Source organism: Micropterus dolomieu, linkage group LG10 (genome assembly GCF_021292245.1).
Source record: "Micropterus dolomieu isolate WLL.071019.BEF.003 ecotype Adirondacks linkage group LG10, ASM2129224v1, whole genome shotgun sequence".
NCBI lineage: Eukaryota > Metazoa > Chordata > Actinopteri > Centrarchiformes > Centrarchidae > Micropterus > Micropterus dolomieu.
Window position 1 is genome coordinate 6108596 of NC_060159.1, and position 16370 is coordinate 6124965.

The 16370-nt window shown below is 41.6% G+C and overlaps 1 protein-coding gene across 2 annotated transcripts in view; it reads right to left on the bottom strand.

Annotated features, from left to right (window-relative positions):
- Nucleotides 1-15498, bottom strand: part of fzd3a (frizzled class receptor 3a) — a 23065-nt gene extending 7567 nt beyond the window's left edge. Inside the window, exons 1-3 of one of the 2 annotated variants that reach the window (XM_046061189.1) lie at nt 15385-15498; nt 13744-14354; nt 2866-3062 (exon numbers count right to left, since the gene is read on the bottom strand). In XM_046061189.1, coding sequence (XP_045917145.1) covers nt 2866-3062; nt 13744-13944 — 398 coding nt within the window. In that variant the 5' untranslated portion in view covers nt 13945-14354; nt 15385-15498. Of the gene's footprint in view, nt 1-2865; nt 3063-13743; nt 14355-15032; nt 15266-15384 lie in introns of those variants that run through there. The other variant, XM_046061188.1, reaches the window with a different exon arrangement.
- Nucleotides 15499-16370: the final 872 nt, after the last annotated feature.

Here is a 16370-nt window from a genome sequence, read left to right on the forward strand (position 1 = left end):
ACATAACGTTTTGCATTGTTGCCAAAAAGTTCGATTTTGGTTTCATCTGACCAGAGCACCTTCTTCCACATGTTTGGTGTGTCTCCCAGGTGGCTTGTGGCAAACTTTAAACGAGACTTTTTATGGATATCTTTAAGAAATGGCTTTCTTCTTGCCACTCTTCCATAAAGGCCAGATTTGTGCAGTATACGACTGATTGTTGTCCTATGGACAGAGTCTCCCACCTCAGCTGTAGATCTCTGCAGTTCATCCAGAGTGATCATGGGCCTCTTGGCTGCATCTCTGATCAGTCTTCTCCTTGTATGAGCTGAAAGTTTAGAGGGACGGCCGGGTCTTCGTAGATTTGCAGTGGTCTGATACTCCTTCCATTTCAATATTATCGCTTGCACAGTGCTCCTTGGGATGTTTAATGCTTGGGAAATCTCTTTGTATCCAAATCCGGCTTTAAACTTCTCCACAACAGTATCTCGGACCTGCCTGGTGTGTTCCTTGTTCTTCATGATCACTCTCTGCGCTTTAAACGGACCTCTGAGACTATCACAGAGCAGGTGCATTTATACGGAGACTTGATTTCACACAGGTGGATTCTATTTATCATCATTAGTCATTTAGGTCAACATTGGATCATTCAGAGATCCTCACTGAACTTCTGGAGAGAGTTTGCTGCACTGAAAGTAAAGGGGCTGAATAAATTTTCACGCCCAATTTTTCAGTTTTTTATTTGTTAAAGTTTGAAATATCAATAAATTTCGTTCCACATCATAATTGTGTCCCACTTGTTGTTGATTCCTCACAAAAAATTACAGTTTTATATCTTTATGTTTGAAGCCTGAAATGTGGCAAAAGGTCGAAAAGTTCAAGGGGGCCGAATACTTTCGCAAGGCACTGTATCACCGCCAACCAGTTTCTAAAGCACTTCCTGACCTTTTGAGATTAATGAATAAATTTTTCTACCTTCCAGGCAAGTGCTGAATACAGGTCATATCAGCACAGTTATTAAGACCGGAAACTTGTATGAGACCTAATCCATTCTAGCATTTGCTGTCTATATTTTCAAAGTTACATTATCACTACGTTGTGTAACAGCTGAGTACATTTTTTAAAGTATTGTTTTGGTATTATTACCTTCATTACATAGACAAATGTTTGAAAGCTGACAGGAAATGAGAGGAGAGAAACTGGGGATAATGTTTAACTGTTGCTGGCCAGACTTGAGCCAGCAACGCTGCGTTACTTGGTCAGCATCTTAGACCACTAAGTCACCAGGATGCTCCAAATACATCTTTGTAATGCAAATACCAAAGTAAAATGAAATTTTTCTACCTCACTCCTCCTCATGTTTTGGTTGTGCCCGCCCATAGTGGATTTTTTTTAATCTGTCTTCCAAACCTCGTCTAAAATTTTACATTCTCTCACAAGAATTGCTCTTGCCATTAAGCAAGCAGCTTGCCTTCACCTCCTTACTGGCTCAATGAGCTAATACCACTCAAATGGAAAGGCTGCCCCTCCCTCTCATTCCCACTGGATTAGGGACATTATGCAGTTTGAAAAAAAAAAGTCTCAAAAGTCTGTGAATACATTTTACAAAATGTGGGGCTCTTTGAGGAACCTGAGACTGTTCCTGAGTAACTGCTCCCAACGATCAATGTGTTATACTACTTCATTGTTTTTTGTTAACTATCCATCCGTCCATCCATTAATAAATCAGTGATTTTTTTAAATACTTTCTTTTCATATCTTTTGTTCTCTGTACTGTTTGTCGATTATGATGTGCAACCTTGATTGTAATTAATGGGTTAGAGTGTGTTTGTTAGTGTTCTATGTCTTCCAGGTGCCTAGGGTTGGTTTAACAGAAAAGATATAACTCTTGTAAAACTTGAGTATGTCTTCATATTCTTCTGTGTTGGCTCTGTCTTTGCACTGTTGCTGCTGATGTTTGTAATTTAATGTGTAGTTCCTGTAGTAGTTCAATATGCTGCCTCCGAAACCAATTTACCCTCTGGTACAATAAAGATGTCGGAGCTTCTCAAAAGCATGGTATCCTTCTAAGCCCCTTCATGTCAGTGGTCCTCAAAATCAATGCCTTTTTAGGCCCGGATCAGACAGAATGTGTTTTTTGCAGTGAGAGGCACCTTTTTTTTAATAGTATTCTATTGGCAGTGAGCGTTCTTCGGAGTGTTTATGCACCCTAGGCGCCACGTGTTTTGGGCGCCTGCTGCGCCTTGCGTTTTAGCAACAAAGACACAGACCAGCAAAGCGCTTTGCAGGTCCGAAAACGCGAGGTGCACAGCAATGCTTTTTTTGTTGAATTTGGAAGAGAGCAGTGCGCTGTGTTTTGTTTTCATGTTGCTAGGCAACCACCGAATCAGCTCTCCTGTCAGTCTAATCAAAGATTTTAGCGCCAGCGATGTGTAATCTTTGGTTTGCCGCTAAGTAATAACTGTCATATTAGCAGACACTCGATCACAACTCACATCTGTGTCTTTTGTTCCTAAGAACATCTGCGCTGGCTCTGGCATTGTTTGAGGGTGAGAGGTGTACAAACAGGGAGACAGGGAAACGGAGATCCGTGCGGGTACATGAGACGTTTTCTGCCCAGAGTTGATTTTTTTTCAACTCCGTGCGCTCAAAGCGCTCCTCGAACATGTATGGTGCAGTAGGCGCCCAGGGCGCATAAACAGCGTACAGAACGCTCACTGCCAATAGAATACAATTTAAAAAAGCCACCTCACACTGCAAGAAACGTGTTCCGTCTGATCCAGGCCTTACTCCTCTCACAAAAGGAAAAGCATCTTAAATGACGGATGCAGCAGGGCTGTTAACTACTGACATAAATCCAGAGTAAATTACTGCTGTTGTACCAACCTGTTGCAGTCCATCTCCTGCGGCCAGCTGACACCAAACATGTCCATTAGTTTGTAGCAGTCGCTCTTGGCCTGCAGACATAGGCGGCGACAGGGCAGAGTCATCCGCCCGTACTCGGTACACACCGGGGTGTAGAGCGCGCACAGGAACATCCTGAGCTCTGAGGAGCACTGTAGGTTCACCATGGGATGGAACGGCTGCAGGTAGAGAGAGAAAGAGAGATTTTAAGTGTACATAAACACACATAAGCCAATAACATGTTTATATGAAACAGTTTAAAGATGATAACACCAAAGCCCCAGTGTTACTCCAACTTCTTAATGAGGGCCAAAGTGAGGCACAAAGAGATCAGTGGAGCATGTCTGTAATGGTTTCTGGAGATGAGTCCATAAAAACAACTCTGGCCTCTTTCCTAATAATCCCCTCCACCCCCATGATTTTATGCCCCCTTTTTCTCCTCTCTCTTCTTTCCCACCAACCTCCAGATAGGGGGAGCACACCAAGCTGGGCAACCCCCACTGTACACACACACACACACACACACACACACGGCTGCTCTCGACGGGGCCTTTGTGTTACAGGGGAGGACCACGCTGTGACTGACTGACACGCTGCAGTAACGTGCATACACTCACACACATCAGCCACAGTACCAACGGAAGTATATTATTTACATGCTAACACACCCACACACCAGCAACAATAATGGTCTCACACATCAACTGAGCCAAGAGGCGTTGGGAGTGCAGGAAGCATCTGAGGGGCATGTTGTTAATATGCAAATAGAGAGCCTGCATGAATGAGTGAGTGGGAAAGGTCATATACAAATCCATCTGTACAGAAGCCCATGATTACATGTTTCTGTATCCATGAATTTGCATATACCTCGATGGTTGTGTGTGTTACAGAAAGGCCTCCAGCCACACCCAAGTCAGTCAGACGCATGCTACCCGCCCTCCCCCAAAATTTAAAGACAGACAGGGACAGGGAGGGGGAAGAGAGGAGTGAGGAGAGGACAGACGGGGGGGCAATTTGTCTCTGTGTTTGTTAGAGGGGTGGATATTAAGGAGGACGTGTCACTGTGGTTTCAACAAGAGTATGTTCTGCTTCTTCTGGGTGAATTAAATGGAGAGGAGGACATGTTAACTGATGTTTGTTGAAGAAAGTACGCAGTGAATTTATAAAGCCTGGCCAAACTGTATATTTGTAGCGACTCCTCAAGAGAGATACTGTTGAATTAAAGGAGGCGATTCTGACACATTCAAAAGCTGCTCCAGAGTCAAAGGAGGAGCAGCTGGGGTTGACTATTACACTGAGAAGTTATTACAACAACACATAAGGCTCAGTTTACATCGACCAGTGAGTCTTTGTTCTTTTCTGACCCACATGTAAGCTTAAAAAAGACAGCACATCTCAGTCAAGTACCAAGAAACCTCAAGGTTGGATATATTTTTTACTGAAACAAGTAATGAAAATTTTTCAGTTTTATATAACTGGTAATTTAGATTGAACACGGATTAAACAGGACAAAACACAATTCATTCCATTTAATACGTAGCGCACAGTACATATCCATAGAAATGAAAAATGTCTGCATCATCTTGCTGTCCTGGGAACATTACCAGAACCAGAGATAGAGGACTTTACCCTAATCCTCTCAATTGTTTGCCTCCTTAACTGCAATCAGATTTGGCCTATTGTAATGTGTTCCCACCATATGTCTACAACAACAGTATGTGCCTTGCTCCTGACAGCATGTTTCCCTGCCACCCACATGTGACGTCTTCATGTAAAAAGGATTTTAATGGGTGTTAGGCTTGGCCCTTAAAGCACAAAGCAGCCACATCCATGCAGCTTTTGTCGTCGCCTTGTTCATATCACTTTTCTAGCAAGACGACATTAAAGCTACTGTGGAGGAGACAGAAAGCAATCATAAGACAGACAGACGGGCGTTAAGGTCCTCAGTCTGATTAGTCACTTCTAATGTGAGGGATAAGGGATGGATGGGTGACGACAAGGATTTATGTTCGCACGTAGAATCCATAACGTAACGAGTCTTAACTCAGCAGAGTCTTTACACGCACTCTAAAATGCAGAGGATCATTTAGGGGACTTACACGCCTGTCATAACTGAGATCAATCAACCAGTCGATCGTGTAATTTCTGTACAAATGGAGTCATCACGTTTCATTGAGCACCACTGTACGATGACACAATAAGCACTCGTAGCATGCTATGAGGCAGAGTTATCAGCAAAACTGATATGAGAGCACCTTGAAATGTGTCTGCCAGTAACACTTATAAATAAATGAATTATTTTCTGTATTTATCGATTAATGGTTAAATGTCAGAAAGTAGTGGAAAATGTCTTTCGCAATTTTACAGTCCAAGAAATCCTGAAATATAAAAAAGGTTGGGCTTTCGTGTTTTACTAAAATTATACAAAAATGACCCCCCCCCCCCAAAAAAAACGATGATTAATTTTATGACAATCAACCAATTCATTAACTGACTAATCCTAAAATAATCCATAATAATAATAATCATAATTTTTTTTTAAATAAAACCTATACAAAATTCATGAAAGCTTTACCTGTATGCTTACTGGTCAGGAGTAAAAAAAACTATAAAATCTCTTAATGAGAGGAGTGAGGCTAAACAAACAAGACCACAACACCTGAACAGAAACTCAGACTTCATCAGACGAAACAGACTGTGGGCACGGATTACAGCTGTGGTTAGTAGGATCTTTGATACTATTATTATAAAGACACAATAACGTCTCCTCTTCAAATGAAGTACTTGTATAAGATTACATTACAGACACAACACCGCGTCAAAGAAACAGAGATAGAAAGGAAACCGGAGTATGTTGTTTGACAATCTCTGGAGGACTAACACAGAAAATCCTGAATTTCACCCCACCCTGCCGGTACTAGGAAATAGGTGCTACTGTACTGATGATCCTCTCTGGGTCCCCCTTTGTGTTGCCAGTTTTGCGGTCTTGTGACTTTTAGTACTTCATCAGCGGTGCCCTGTCAGCGTTGGTTAACCACTCAAACATGATCTAATGCAGCTAAAGTGAGTTTGCATCTTCGCTCCTCTATTCGGTTTGATTCCTGCAGGCTACTGATATGCTCCATAGAACACAATGAACTACACTTTACCGTAGTACAAACCGAGATGCCATGGTTGAATAAATATATAGGCTACAAGGAGTGATTATCTACTAGGAAAAATAACTCCACTTCTCTTCACCCCTCTTCCTATTCATCTTCCTTGCTATTTTTCTATTTTTATACTCCTCCATCATCCATCCCCCTCATACCCTTCTTACCCCTCCTTTATCACTTCAGTATCTCCACTCAGCCATTTTATAACAGTCAAACCATCACGTGAACCAGTGTGGGAAGGACTGAATTGGTGCTTGATGGGACGTATGGCTGCTCACAGTTTTACCAACACGGTCAGCCGCTCAAACAACTCCAACCAGCAACATCATGGCCCTGCGGAGCCGCTACACTCTCCATGGGGATTTGATGTTGATGGCCACACTGGAAACAGCTGGTGAACCACCGGTCCTATGAATGGCCAGGGGTCTGTCATGCCGCTTTCCATCCCACAGCCAGCCGTGTAAGGAGAATAAAGTGTGTAATACACGAATGGTACAGGCCTGAGGGGGTGGTATGCTAATGTCATTTCAGTTTCAATCCCGTTCCTACAGTCATTACGTATTCATGAGAGTTTGTTTGGGGATTTCTGATCTCTGGAAATGTGGAGTAATATGCCACACTGGAAATAGCAGGCTCGCACACAGTCAGATATGTCAGTTAAAAAAAGCAAAGGATTCTGGGAGTGAATGAAGGGAAACAAACCATCCAACGGACAGATATTCTAAAATTACATTTTTCTAATGAATAAAATTATGAATGAATAATATTATCTCAAATTGAAAACACATGAGTTGTCTAAGGGATGGGATGCAGGAGAGAGAACGGTTTCCTGACAAGCTTAAATGCTTTAAAAAATATCCCTAAAGAACACAAAAATCAAGAGGCTGGGAAGTTGGGAAGAAAAAGCAACAAGGCCCTAGTCAGGGCCTGGAGTCGCCTAACAAGAGACCCTGGAGGAAGACAGTCAAACAGGATGCTAACAGAGCTGCACTTGCTGTAATGTTTCTTCAACAAGAAGTTGTCTTACTTAATACACATACGCAACACAACTGACACTTGTATCCAAAATGTTTGTTCCGATCTCAATGAAGAAAAAATAAATTGTCAGAATTATCTCAATAAGTGTATTAATTAAAAAGTAAATGTAGCAATATACAGCATGACCAGTCTCTGGACTTCTTGACTGGATTTTAAGCTAATTGGGTGGCTGAACATCTTGTCAGAGGAACAGTAATTAATTGTCCTATCTATTCTCAGTTTAAAACATACTGGACTCAGACTATGAATTCAGTATATTTAAGTCAGTAAGAGATTCACAATGTTGGTAATTTGATACATTTTGTTAATCGTCCTGCCAGAAAATAAAACTACTGAATTTCAATTTAAAACTTGTCACAGTAGAAGTAAGAATTACAGATATTACTAATAATGACTCAGTTTCATTCAAGTGTCTCAGTAAGACATGGCAGCATGAACAATGCCAGGACCCTGAAACTGAAGCAGCTAAATGGAATTCAGCCAAAACCGGTGCTTTTTATACAGTAACATGTCAAAATATATTTATTGAAAAATACCTATTGATGATCTGGTGCTAAAGATACAACTCTGTAGTGTATGGTAGTGGCTATTCCGCAGATTGTTTATTGTAATTAATTGCATCCACCTGGTCGCATTCCCGCAGCTGTAAATCATCTCTGATTAAATTGCAAACATCCGCGTGATCGGAGACTGAGAACCATCTTTGTGTACACAGTAAATAGCGAAGTCTGTCACTAACTGAAATCAGGAAATATCTAGGAAATATTATTTTAAATGATCATATTATACATTGATGAGGTCAACCTAAGTTTGTGTTGCGATTTTGCATATTTCTGCAAATTTTTGTTAAATGGAAACCTCTCAGCCTTTGAAGAAATAAGAAAAACAGCCTTGACCTTAATTTCACCTCCATACATTTCTGAGATTATCCAGAATGTTTTGAATCAGATCAAAATTGGCGTGATATTAAATATTAATATGGCCTAGTCCAATGAAGTGCATCCAAAGGGTGGCTGTATGTACCTTCCTAATGCTAAAGTAATTTGTTTTTAACGAGAGCTCCGAGTCAGCTGCTAAGATGCTGTGACTGATGAATTGCTGACAAAGAAGCCCACCGTGGCCAACTGGTCTGTGTTGATTTGCGCTTTTATAAATACCTCCCAGTCACCTCTCTTCCCATCATCCCCCTCCCTCCTTCAGCCCCTTTCCCTCCTGCGTTCTCTCCCCCTCTCTCCCCGCTTTTATCCTCCTTTCTCCTCTGCTGCCATTCCAGTTCTCCACATTTCCATGCTCAGCGCCATGGCGACGAGTGATGCATCACCAGGGAGGAGGAGGAGGAAGAGGGAGGCGAGCAGGGTTCGAGGAGGTCAGGGTGCGGGGCGGAGGGGACCACCTCCCGGGAGGCAAGAAAGCCTCTTCTCCTTTTGTTAACGGGACAATTGGGACTGTTTCCTGGGCAACGGGTGAGCCCTGAGTAGGGGGAGGGGGAGGACAAAAGAGATGGGTGGGGGGAGAGGGAGAGAGAGGAGGGATGGGTCGACCGAGTCAGCCGTGTCATTCACCACTAAGAAATGTTTGAAAACCTTGCGCTCAGACAATGTGTAATGTCCGTGCACACACACACACACACACACACACACACACACAGAAAGGTTGTTGTGGACCAGCGACTTGCTCTCTGGATGTGCTTCTCTTTCAGTTGCCTGCCAATAAACACGGTGTTGGACATTAAATAAAACAAGAGACTCTTTTATAGGCTGGGTCACGCTGGGTAGGATTTATCAGACCATGTTGTGTCTGTGTGTGTGTGCTTAGCTGGAATACATCTTTACTAGCTAACACAATCAGCATATTAAATGTTGTACTTTTTAGTTCACTGCAGCACATTTTAACAAACTTGGAGCCATCAGAGAGCTTTATCAGCATTTTACAGAAAATCTCTCTCTCTCACACACACACCCCTCACCTTTACAAATGCAGTCACATAGAATGGGTGGAGAATCTGGGTTATTCTACACAGCAGCTGTAACATGACACAGGTTATCTGAATGTGTTGTAAACCTGAGACAACAAGCTGACTTAACGACCTGAAAGGAGGAGGAAATGAGTGTAAGTGGGACTGAGCTGATTAAAAACAGACCATTGATTAGTCTTTGTGGCACTGCACACCCTTCGTACAAAACTAAATGCGACAAATGCCATGGAAAGCGGAGATCAAGATGACGAGAAAAGACTTCTTGAATTTCATTATATTACTACTCACCTGGTCCTCTGTGATAGTGAATGTCAGAGCTTGTTTAACAAGACAACATTCACTTGTTTTGGTTTTTTTTAATCGCGCAGCCATTACAAATGATTTGCTGGCTTGGCTTTGGCTTCTTGTAAACAAGCCCTCTTATCAATCTAATTTATTAACATGTTCAGTTGACCCTGACCCTCGCTTGTCCCATCTGGCCTTGAAGAAACATTCAAGCAATCCCTGTTCTCATTACATTTACCGTGATAGTCATATCCAAGACTCCAACCTTTCTGAAAATCACTTCCATCAACCTGTCTGTCCTCTTGAGAGCATTTTTGTCCTAAATACCTGAGAAGTCTAAAAAAGAACCATATTCCCATTTAATATAGGCAAATCTTTAGCAGATTTCTTCTATTAGCTATACAATAAAGCACAAGGCAGAGATTTTCCACTATACAAAACTATGAAAATTTGATTTGTTAAATAATTTGAAGATCTGAATCATTTCTTTATACCAGGATATATAAATCCACAAAATCTGTTCTTAGAAATATTATTTCTCAAAAGACAAAGCAACAGGACAGTTTTTAAAAATAGTGAAGTGGCCTTGCCTCCACTTCACGCTTAAAGGACAGCCTATGCAAACAGTGGTGGACTTATTATCAGCCTCTTACTGAAGGAAGAGCAGCCCTGGTATCATACTGTATGGTACCACTGAGTTGTGAACTAAATGCCATCTGCTTTTGACGCCAAGGACAGTTTATACCAGCTTAATTGATTTACTGTGATGAACCCACGCAGATTTGCATTCATACTATAGATACAGAGTCTATCCATCTCTAAAGAAGGGGATTTTAGCCCATTTCTTTTTTCTTTTTGTAATGCCAGTCAAATCCGCCACGCTCCCACTTATCTTATGTGAGTATGGCACAGTATCATTGTGGCATGGAAATAGCAGATTCCCAGCCCCGAGGCCGCTGTCCCACTTCAGCTACGAGGTCATTCAGCGGTCAGTGATGACTGACTGAGCGAGGGAGAACACCGAAAAAGAAAATCCTTTTTTTAGAAATCATCTTGGTTGTGTTGTTTCACGTTCAGACAGCCATAAAATATGCATTTATGCAATAAAGTAAAAATTATTTGAAGTTTTAAGTATTTTATCCCTGTATAAATCCAGTCTGCTGATGTGGTTTGCAGGGCATTTCTCATTCAAGCAATCAGGTGTCACCACAGTGAGCACCAGCCAAGCTAAACATCACTACATTGTACTTAAAGAAAATTACCAATATATCTCACAAGATAAAGCAGCAGGAATATTTATAATGATATCATGACAAATTGCGCCTATTTTCCCAAGAAACAAAAACCTTGAAAAGACCTTGAAAAGCAAGACAAGAAAAAAGAAATTCAGACAGACACCACTTCAGGGGGTTAAACAAAAACTGCAAGATCGGCAGGCGTTGGTTCTCATCCAACTCCCAGTTTCTCCACGGCACAAGGCATTCATCATCATTACCATGGCTATTCAACAGACCTAATTCCCTTTAAAATCAACTGTCAATTCTCATTTGGCTGCTCTCAACATCTTATAGGCTTTGAATTCTCTCATGAACTGGATCTAGGGCGAGTTATCTGGAAAACAAGAGCCAAACTGAGGCGCAGTCTCCCTTATTTGGAACCTTTTGGGTTTCCATGCGTTTTCCAAACCCAACGAGCATTTTTGAGCGCTAAAAGAGACTTAATTGTGGATCCATGACCAATCAAATTGAACACCGTCTACACCAGAAGTGCCTCTCTCTATTCACTGCAACCCACACACTGTGATGAGGTGTAGAAGCTAACCTGGTCTCAAAACACACCAGGTTAGTAACATCTCGGCGATGACAAAACCACATACATCTATCTGATTTACACATTCAAATTCAAAATGTATTTTCTTGTAAGAATCCATCAAAAACAACATGGCCGAGGAACTAAACCCAGAATATGAGAGTGGATATTTAGCCAATGACAAGAAAGGACACAGCGTGATTGTGAGCAGTGAGTGTGAGTGTGAGCAGGCGTGAGGAGGGAGTGTTTGCATCTTTTCCAAATGTGCGTGCAGCTGTGATGAGGAGCAATGTGATGCGGTGCGATGCTGTGTGCTCCCACAGTCGGGCAGGGCATGTTCAGAGGTTACATAACCCTGGATTTTTGTGGCACACAACTCCTCCCGCCCTCCATCTCTCTCTCAATGCATCTCTGCTGAGTACAGCGAAGTGGAGCAGGCACAGATGGTCGGCAGCGCTCCACACATGGACATCATGGCTGTAGCAGGCAGGGCGGGGAGGGTGTCGAAGGGTAAAAGTGATTGTGGGAGCGGGAGCCAATGGGAACATGGTGCTGAGAATAAATATATTGAATTGAGATAAATATAGATGGATGGACTGACACACACACACAAAGTTCAGTCAACAGAGCATCCAATCTAATGTTTTGGTGCAGTTCGGCCAGTAATTGCTCGATATACATATTGAGGTTCCAGATGGATCAGCATGTATAAAAGGATGGGATTAACTTAACGAGGTGATGCTCCATGATTGTTTTTAAATGCCTAACTCATTGTTTCAAAGAGGATAACACAGCAAAAACAGTCTGTGGCTGGTAAATCTATAGATAATCTAAAAGGCTAGAAACAATAAAACACAGACTTTAATCCTTCAGCTGAAACAGAGAACAGTTTGGTCTCTTCACTCCCAGGCTAACTGCTCAAAAAGCCTGTTATGTAAAATGGCTTCGGTGCACAACAAATTATTTGAAGAGTCCCTACATGTTGTGGTAAAATCGCTGTCTGTCAACATGCCAGCTGTGCAGCCAGAAACCATTTAAGGACAACACGCCCTGTTATATCAGGGGCGTTTAATAATGCACTGTTCTCACTGCCCCCAGGGACAAGTATTAAAACTTCATTTTCTGCTTAATGTTTTGGTAATACACTCCCAGTCCCTGGAGCTAAAGGAGCTAAATTAAAGTAGGCTAGCACTTTGATATTACCAACTAACTATAACTATCTAGGCTACTGATGTCCATGAGGCAGGCAGTGCATCAGACGTACTGAACCACTTATCAACATGTGAGGAAGACTAATTAGATCTCAAACCCCTGTCCTGACCCAACAATACATAACATGTAGATAGAAATGTTGTGTGTGCGCTTCACTCAAAAAAGTGTGTGTGTGTGTCTGCAGTGTCAATTTCACTTTTGTATGTCTACAACAATGTGAGTCACACAACAAACAAAACAAGAGGAAATGGAGCAGAGGAAAATGCTCAGAAGAGGTCAGAGACTGGAACAAATAGGAAGAGATATTTACAGGAAAACACGAGTAAAGGTCATGTAAAAAACAATAAATCATAGTACGCAACATTCCTTATGAACTTTGAACAAAACAAATCAAAAATGTTTTACCACTTCTAAGACAATGGTGGTATGAATATGTCCTAAAACAGAAAGCACTGCTCAGCTTTATACTACCTATGCCAAAATATTAAACACCTTCTCTCAAAATGGGATTTATTGTAATTACTTTGTTCAGGTGAAAGCCCATTTTATCCAGGACATTACCTATATGTATTCCCAACCCAAAAATCTATTAAAACAATTGTAAGCTAAAATCAATGTCCAGCAGAAATTCTTACTTTGTCCATCACAGGTTCTCAGAACCCAAAGTGACATATTCAATAGTCTTGTTCTGCGGAAAGGAACCAGAACATTAATGGCCACGGTGTAAAAAATAAGATGTAATATGCCCATTTCCATAAAAGCCGCATTAAAAAAAGTCTGTTTGGGTGGCAATACAGGCAACTGCCACACAACTGAATAACACTGAATACGTAATTTTCAAATGACAATAGTGATGCAAAAATTGCTCAAAACAGAAAGGAGCTGAACTCCCCTCTCCCTTTTACCATATAAGATTCAAATATAAAACCACAGCTCTGAAAATGTGACATACCGCAATTGTTTCACCGATTTGTTACAGGAAATAACCTATTTGTGTCCCAAATCTATAACTATAAATAGATCCATTAACGTGACAAAAATAATAGTGGGTGCATATATACTTTTTCACCACTGATGAAGGTTAATCTACGACCAATCTAATTTTCTAGCATGTAAAAGGGTTTAAAACAACAAACAGTAATATACTGAAACGCCTAATGTATCCCAGATGATCCCTTTCCACTGAATAGGTGTGGTGAACCACAAAGCGGCTATGGTTCAGTGAGTGCCAATATGGTTTAAAACACAAATATCAGTATTGATTATCAGCACAAAATATTAGCCAATATTTGTTCTCTCTCTTGCAATCTCATTTTGGAGTTAAACAAACTGGAGCTTTGTTTTTTTTTTTTTTTACATCTTTCACGTGTCAGCAGGGTACTGTACCTCCATGGCGAGGGCGGCGGTTTGCTGGTCGTAATGGTTCAGTATGTTGGGCATGAAGGTGGAGTTGTAGGGCAGCCCCTGGCACATGCGCAGGGTGATGGGCTCACAGGTGAACATATTGTGGCTCCCGGCCGCTGCATCCATGGGGATGGCAACACACACCGTCAACATGGACACCGACAGCACCCACAGGAGATCCATGACTGGTCTGTACAGTCGGGAGAGAGAAGAAAGACCCGGGGACGGCTGTTTAGGAAGAGTGGTTGAGCCCCGTCAGCATCTGGCCCTTTCAACAGGAAAGGGAAATCACAAGGCTTAAGGAGAGTCCAGGACTGTCGTGTAGTCTCTTTCTCCACTTCAGCTCACAGAGAAACAGTCTGGGAGCGTATTCCGACAGGGCCATGGTCGAAGCTGACCGCATCCATCACTGTGCGGATTCCAGTCAGCGGCAGCAGTGTGTCACAAGACCGCCATCACCTGAGGGATGCTGTGGGCCTTTAAGATGCTGCGCTGTGAACAAATGTCACGCGTTCCTCCTTCTCCTGCCTCCAAGAGTGTTGATCCTTTGGAGAAAATATCAGTGACAGCCACCGATGGAGATGATGTTCAGCCTGCGATATGGAAAATAAAAGCACAACATTTTAAAATACACATTTGGTATCAGGTCCCCAGTAGCTGGTTACTCTTCTCTGTTATGTCTTGAAAATGGCAACCCAGGGTTTTTTGGCTTGATTTTTCTTTTAAGCAAATTAGACTAATTACAGACTGCAACTGAAAAACACACAAAAGAATGTTTCCAGAGGTTTGGTAATTGCTTTTCAGGTCACAAACTGTGGTGTGTGGGTTGTGTAGATGAATGCTAACATTAACAAAAGTCATTAACAGCCAATATATCAATGAATCAAGAATTACAGCAAAACATTTACATACATGGAAAATGTCCACATCATTACTATATTTAAACATTTACATGTGTATTTACAGTTTTTTTGTGGTAGGTTATTATTTCTGGTATTGATGTAAATTTAGTTGTTTAACCATAATGTGTAGATTAACTTTTAGAAGATAGTTTCAGCCTTTTGCTTTAGCTTTTTATTCTCTCCTTAAACGGAAATTGCTAACTAACCTTACACTTACATGACAGTACACACCCATAACAACCCATAGCTTTCCATTCACCGTCATGTAAAACACAAATAATACTTTCTTGTACACCTGTGTCTTCTTAACCCAAATGTCAAACCAGCCCAGCTGTATCTTAAAGCTTGGTTATCGTCCGTTAAGCCTACCTGTGCGCCAACGTTGAGGGGCTCCTCCTAGCAGGGAATTCATTAATTAATTGCTCGTCATAAACGTGTGTAGCTGACTAACGTAACCGGGGCATGTCACGGTCGGTTGTTTGCCTCTGCCCTCCGTAACTGACACACTACAAGCTGAGTAAAACAGATAACTGATAAGAAATGTCAAGCAACGCAGGGGGAGACAAAAGATGACGGTTGGTTCATCCCGAATGATAGTAACCGTCCGTGGCACGTACCCTGCGTACCGGTGTTATAATTCAGCGCACCGAGCCGGGCGGCAGCGGAGGTGATTGTTGCTGAGAAACGCAACACAAAGTGGTTAAATTAAAGGCAACTTTACCTGAATGTTGTGCCGAAAATTCACGTGTAGCAACGGGGTCTCCGCCGCTCCTCGAGTTGGTAACAATGAGTGAATGTCCCCCCACCAGCACCCTCCACCCGTCTCCTCCTGTCCTCCTCCTCTGTCCTCCTCCCCCCTTCTGTCCCTCCTCTCTGCCGAGCGTCAAGCCCCCGAGATTTTGGAAAATGGCTTCCGGTCAAAACTATCAAAACAATAAAAGCCTCATTAACGGATCCACTAGAAACTGCTGACACCGCGGACACGGTGGGTGTAGAGTCAGAGAAGACAAAGAGGAGTACATTTTTGCCAGAAAAACACTGAAGTATTAAAACGAAACAAAACCATTTTGTCATTAATCAAACATGCAGTGAGGTCATGTGACAGTTTTAGTGCAGTGACATAGATTAAACCAGTATAACAAACCAGTATAACAATCTACCACCAGTAGGAAAAGTAGTATAAATGAACTCCCCCTATCCACCAATGAGTTACAACAGTAAAATTGTACTTAATAGCCTATACATTGATGCATCAGTATTGACAATGTAGTGTAGTGTTAGTGTACATTAAAATATCAGTGCAGGGGACAAGAACTTTTAGTTTGAGACTTTAAGTAAATTTTGCTAGAAGGACTTTTTTCTTGTAGCCTAATAGAGTTTTTAGAGCCTAAGTGTATGGTACTTTCATCCAAAATGCTTCCACTTACCACAAGTCGATATCAGAATCAGTATCAGCTTTTATTGCCAGGTGTGTGTACACATACGAGGAATTTGACTCTGGATTGTACATTGCTCAAGATGTGCTTACTTATACAATAATAAAATCAGACACAGGCTACAGTATAGAGAACACATACAGTATATATGCACACTGTGTATATTGTTATATTTAGCTATATTATACAGTATATATGGCTAAATATATCAGATTAATATAAATTTCGAATGATACTTATGTGTTATACGTTATCATGATATACAGCAAAA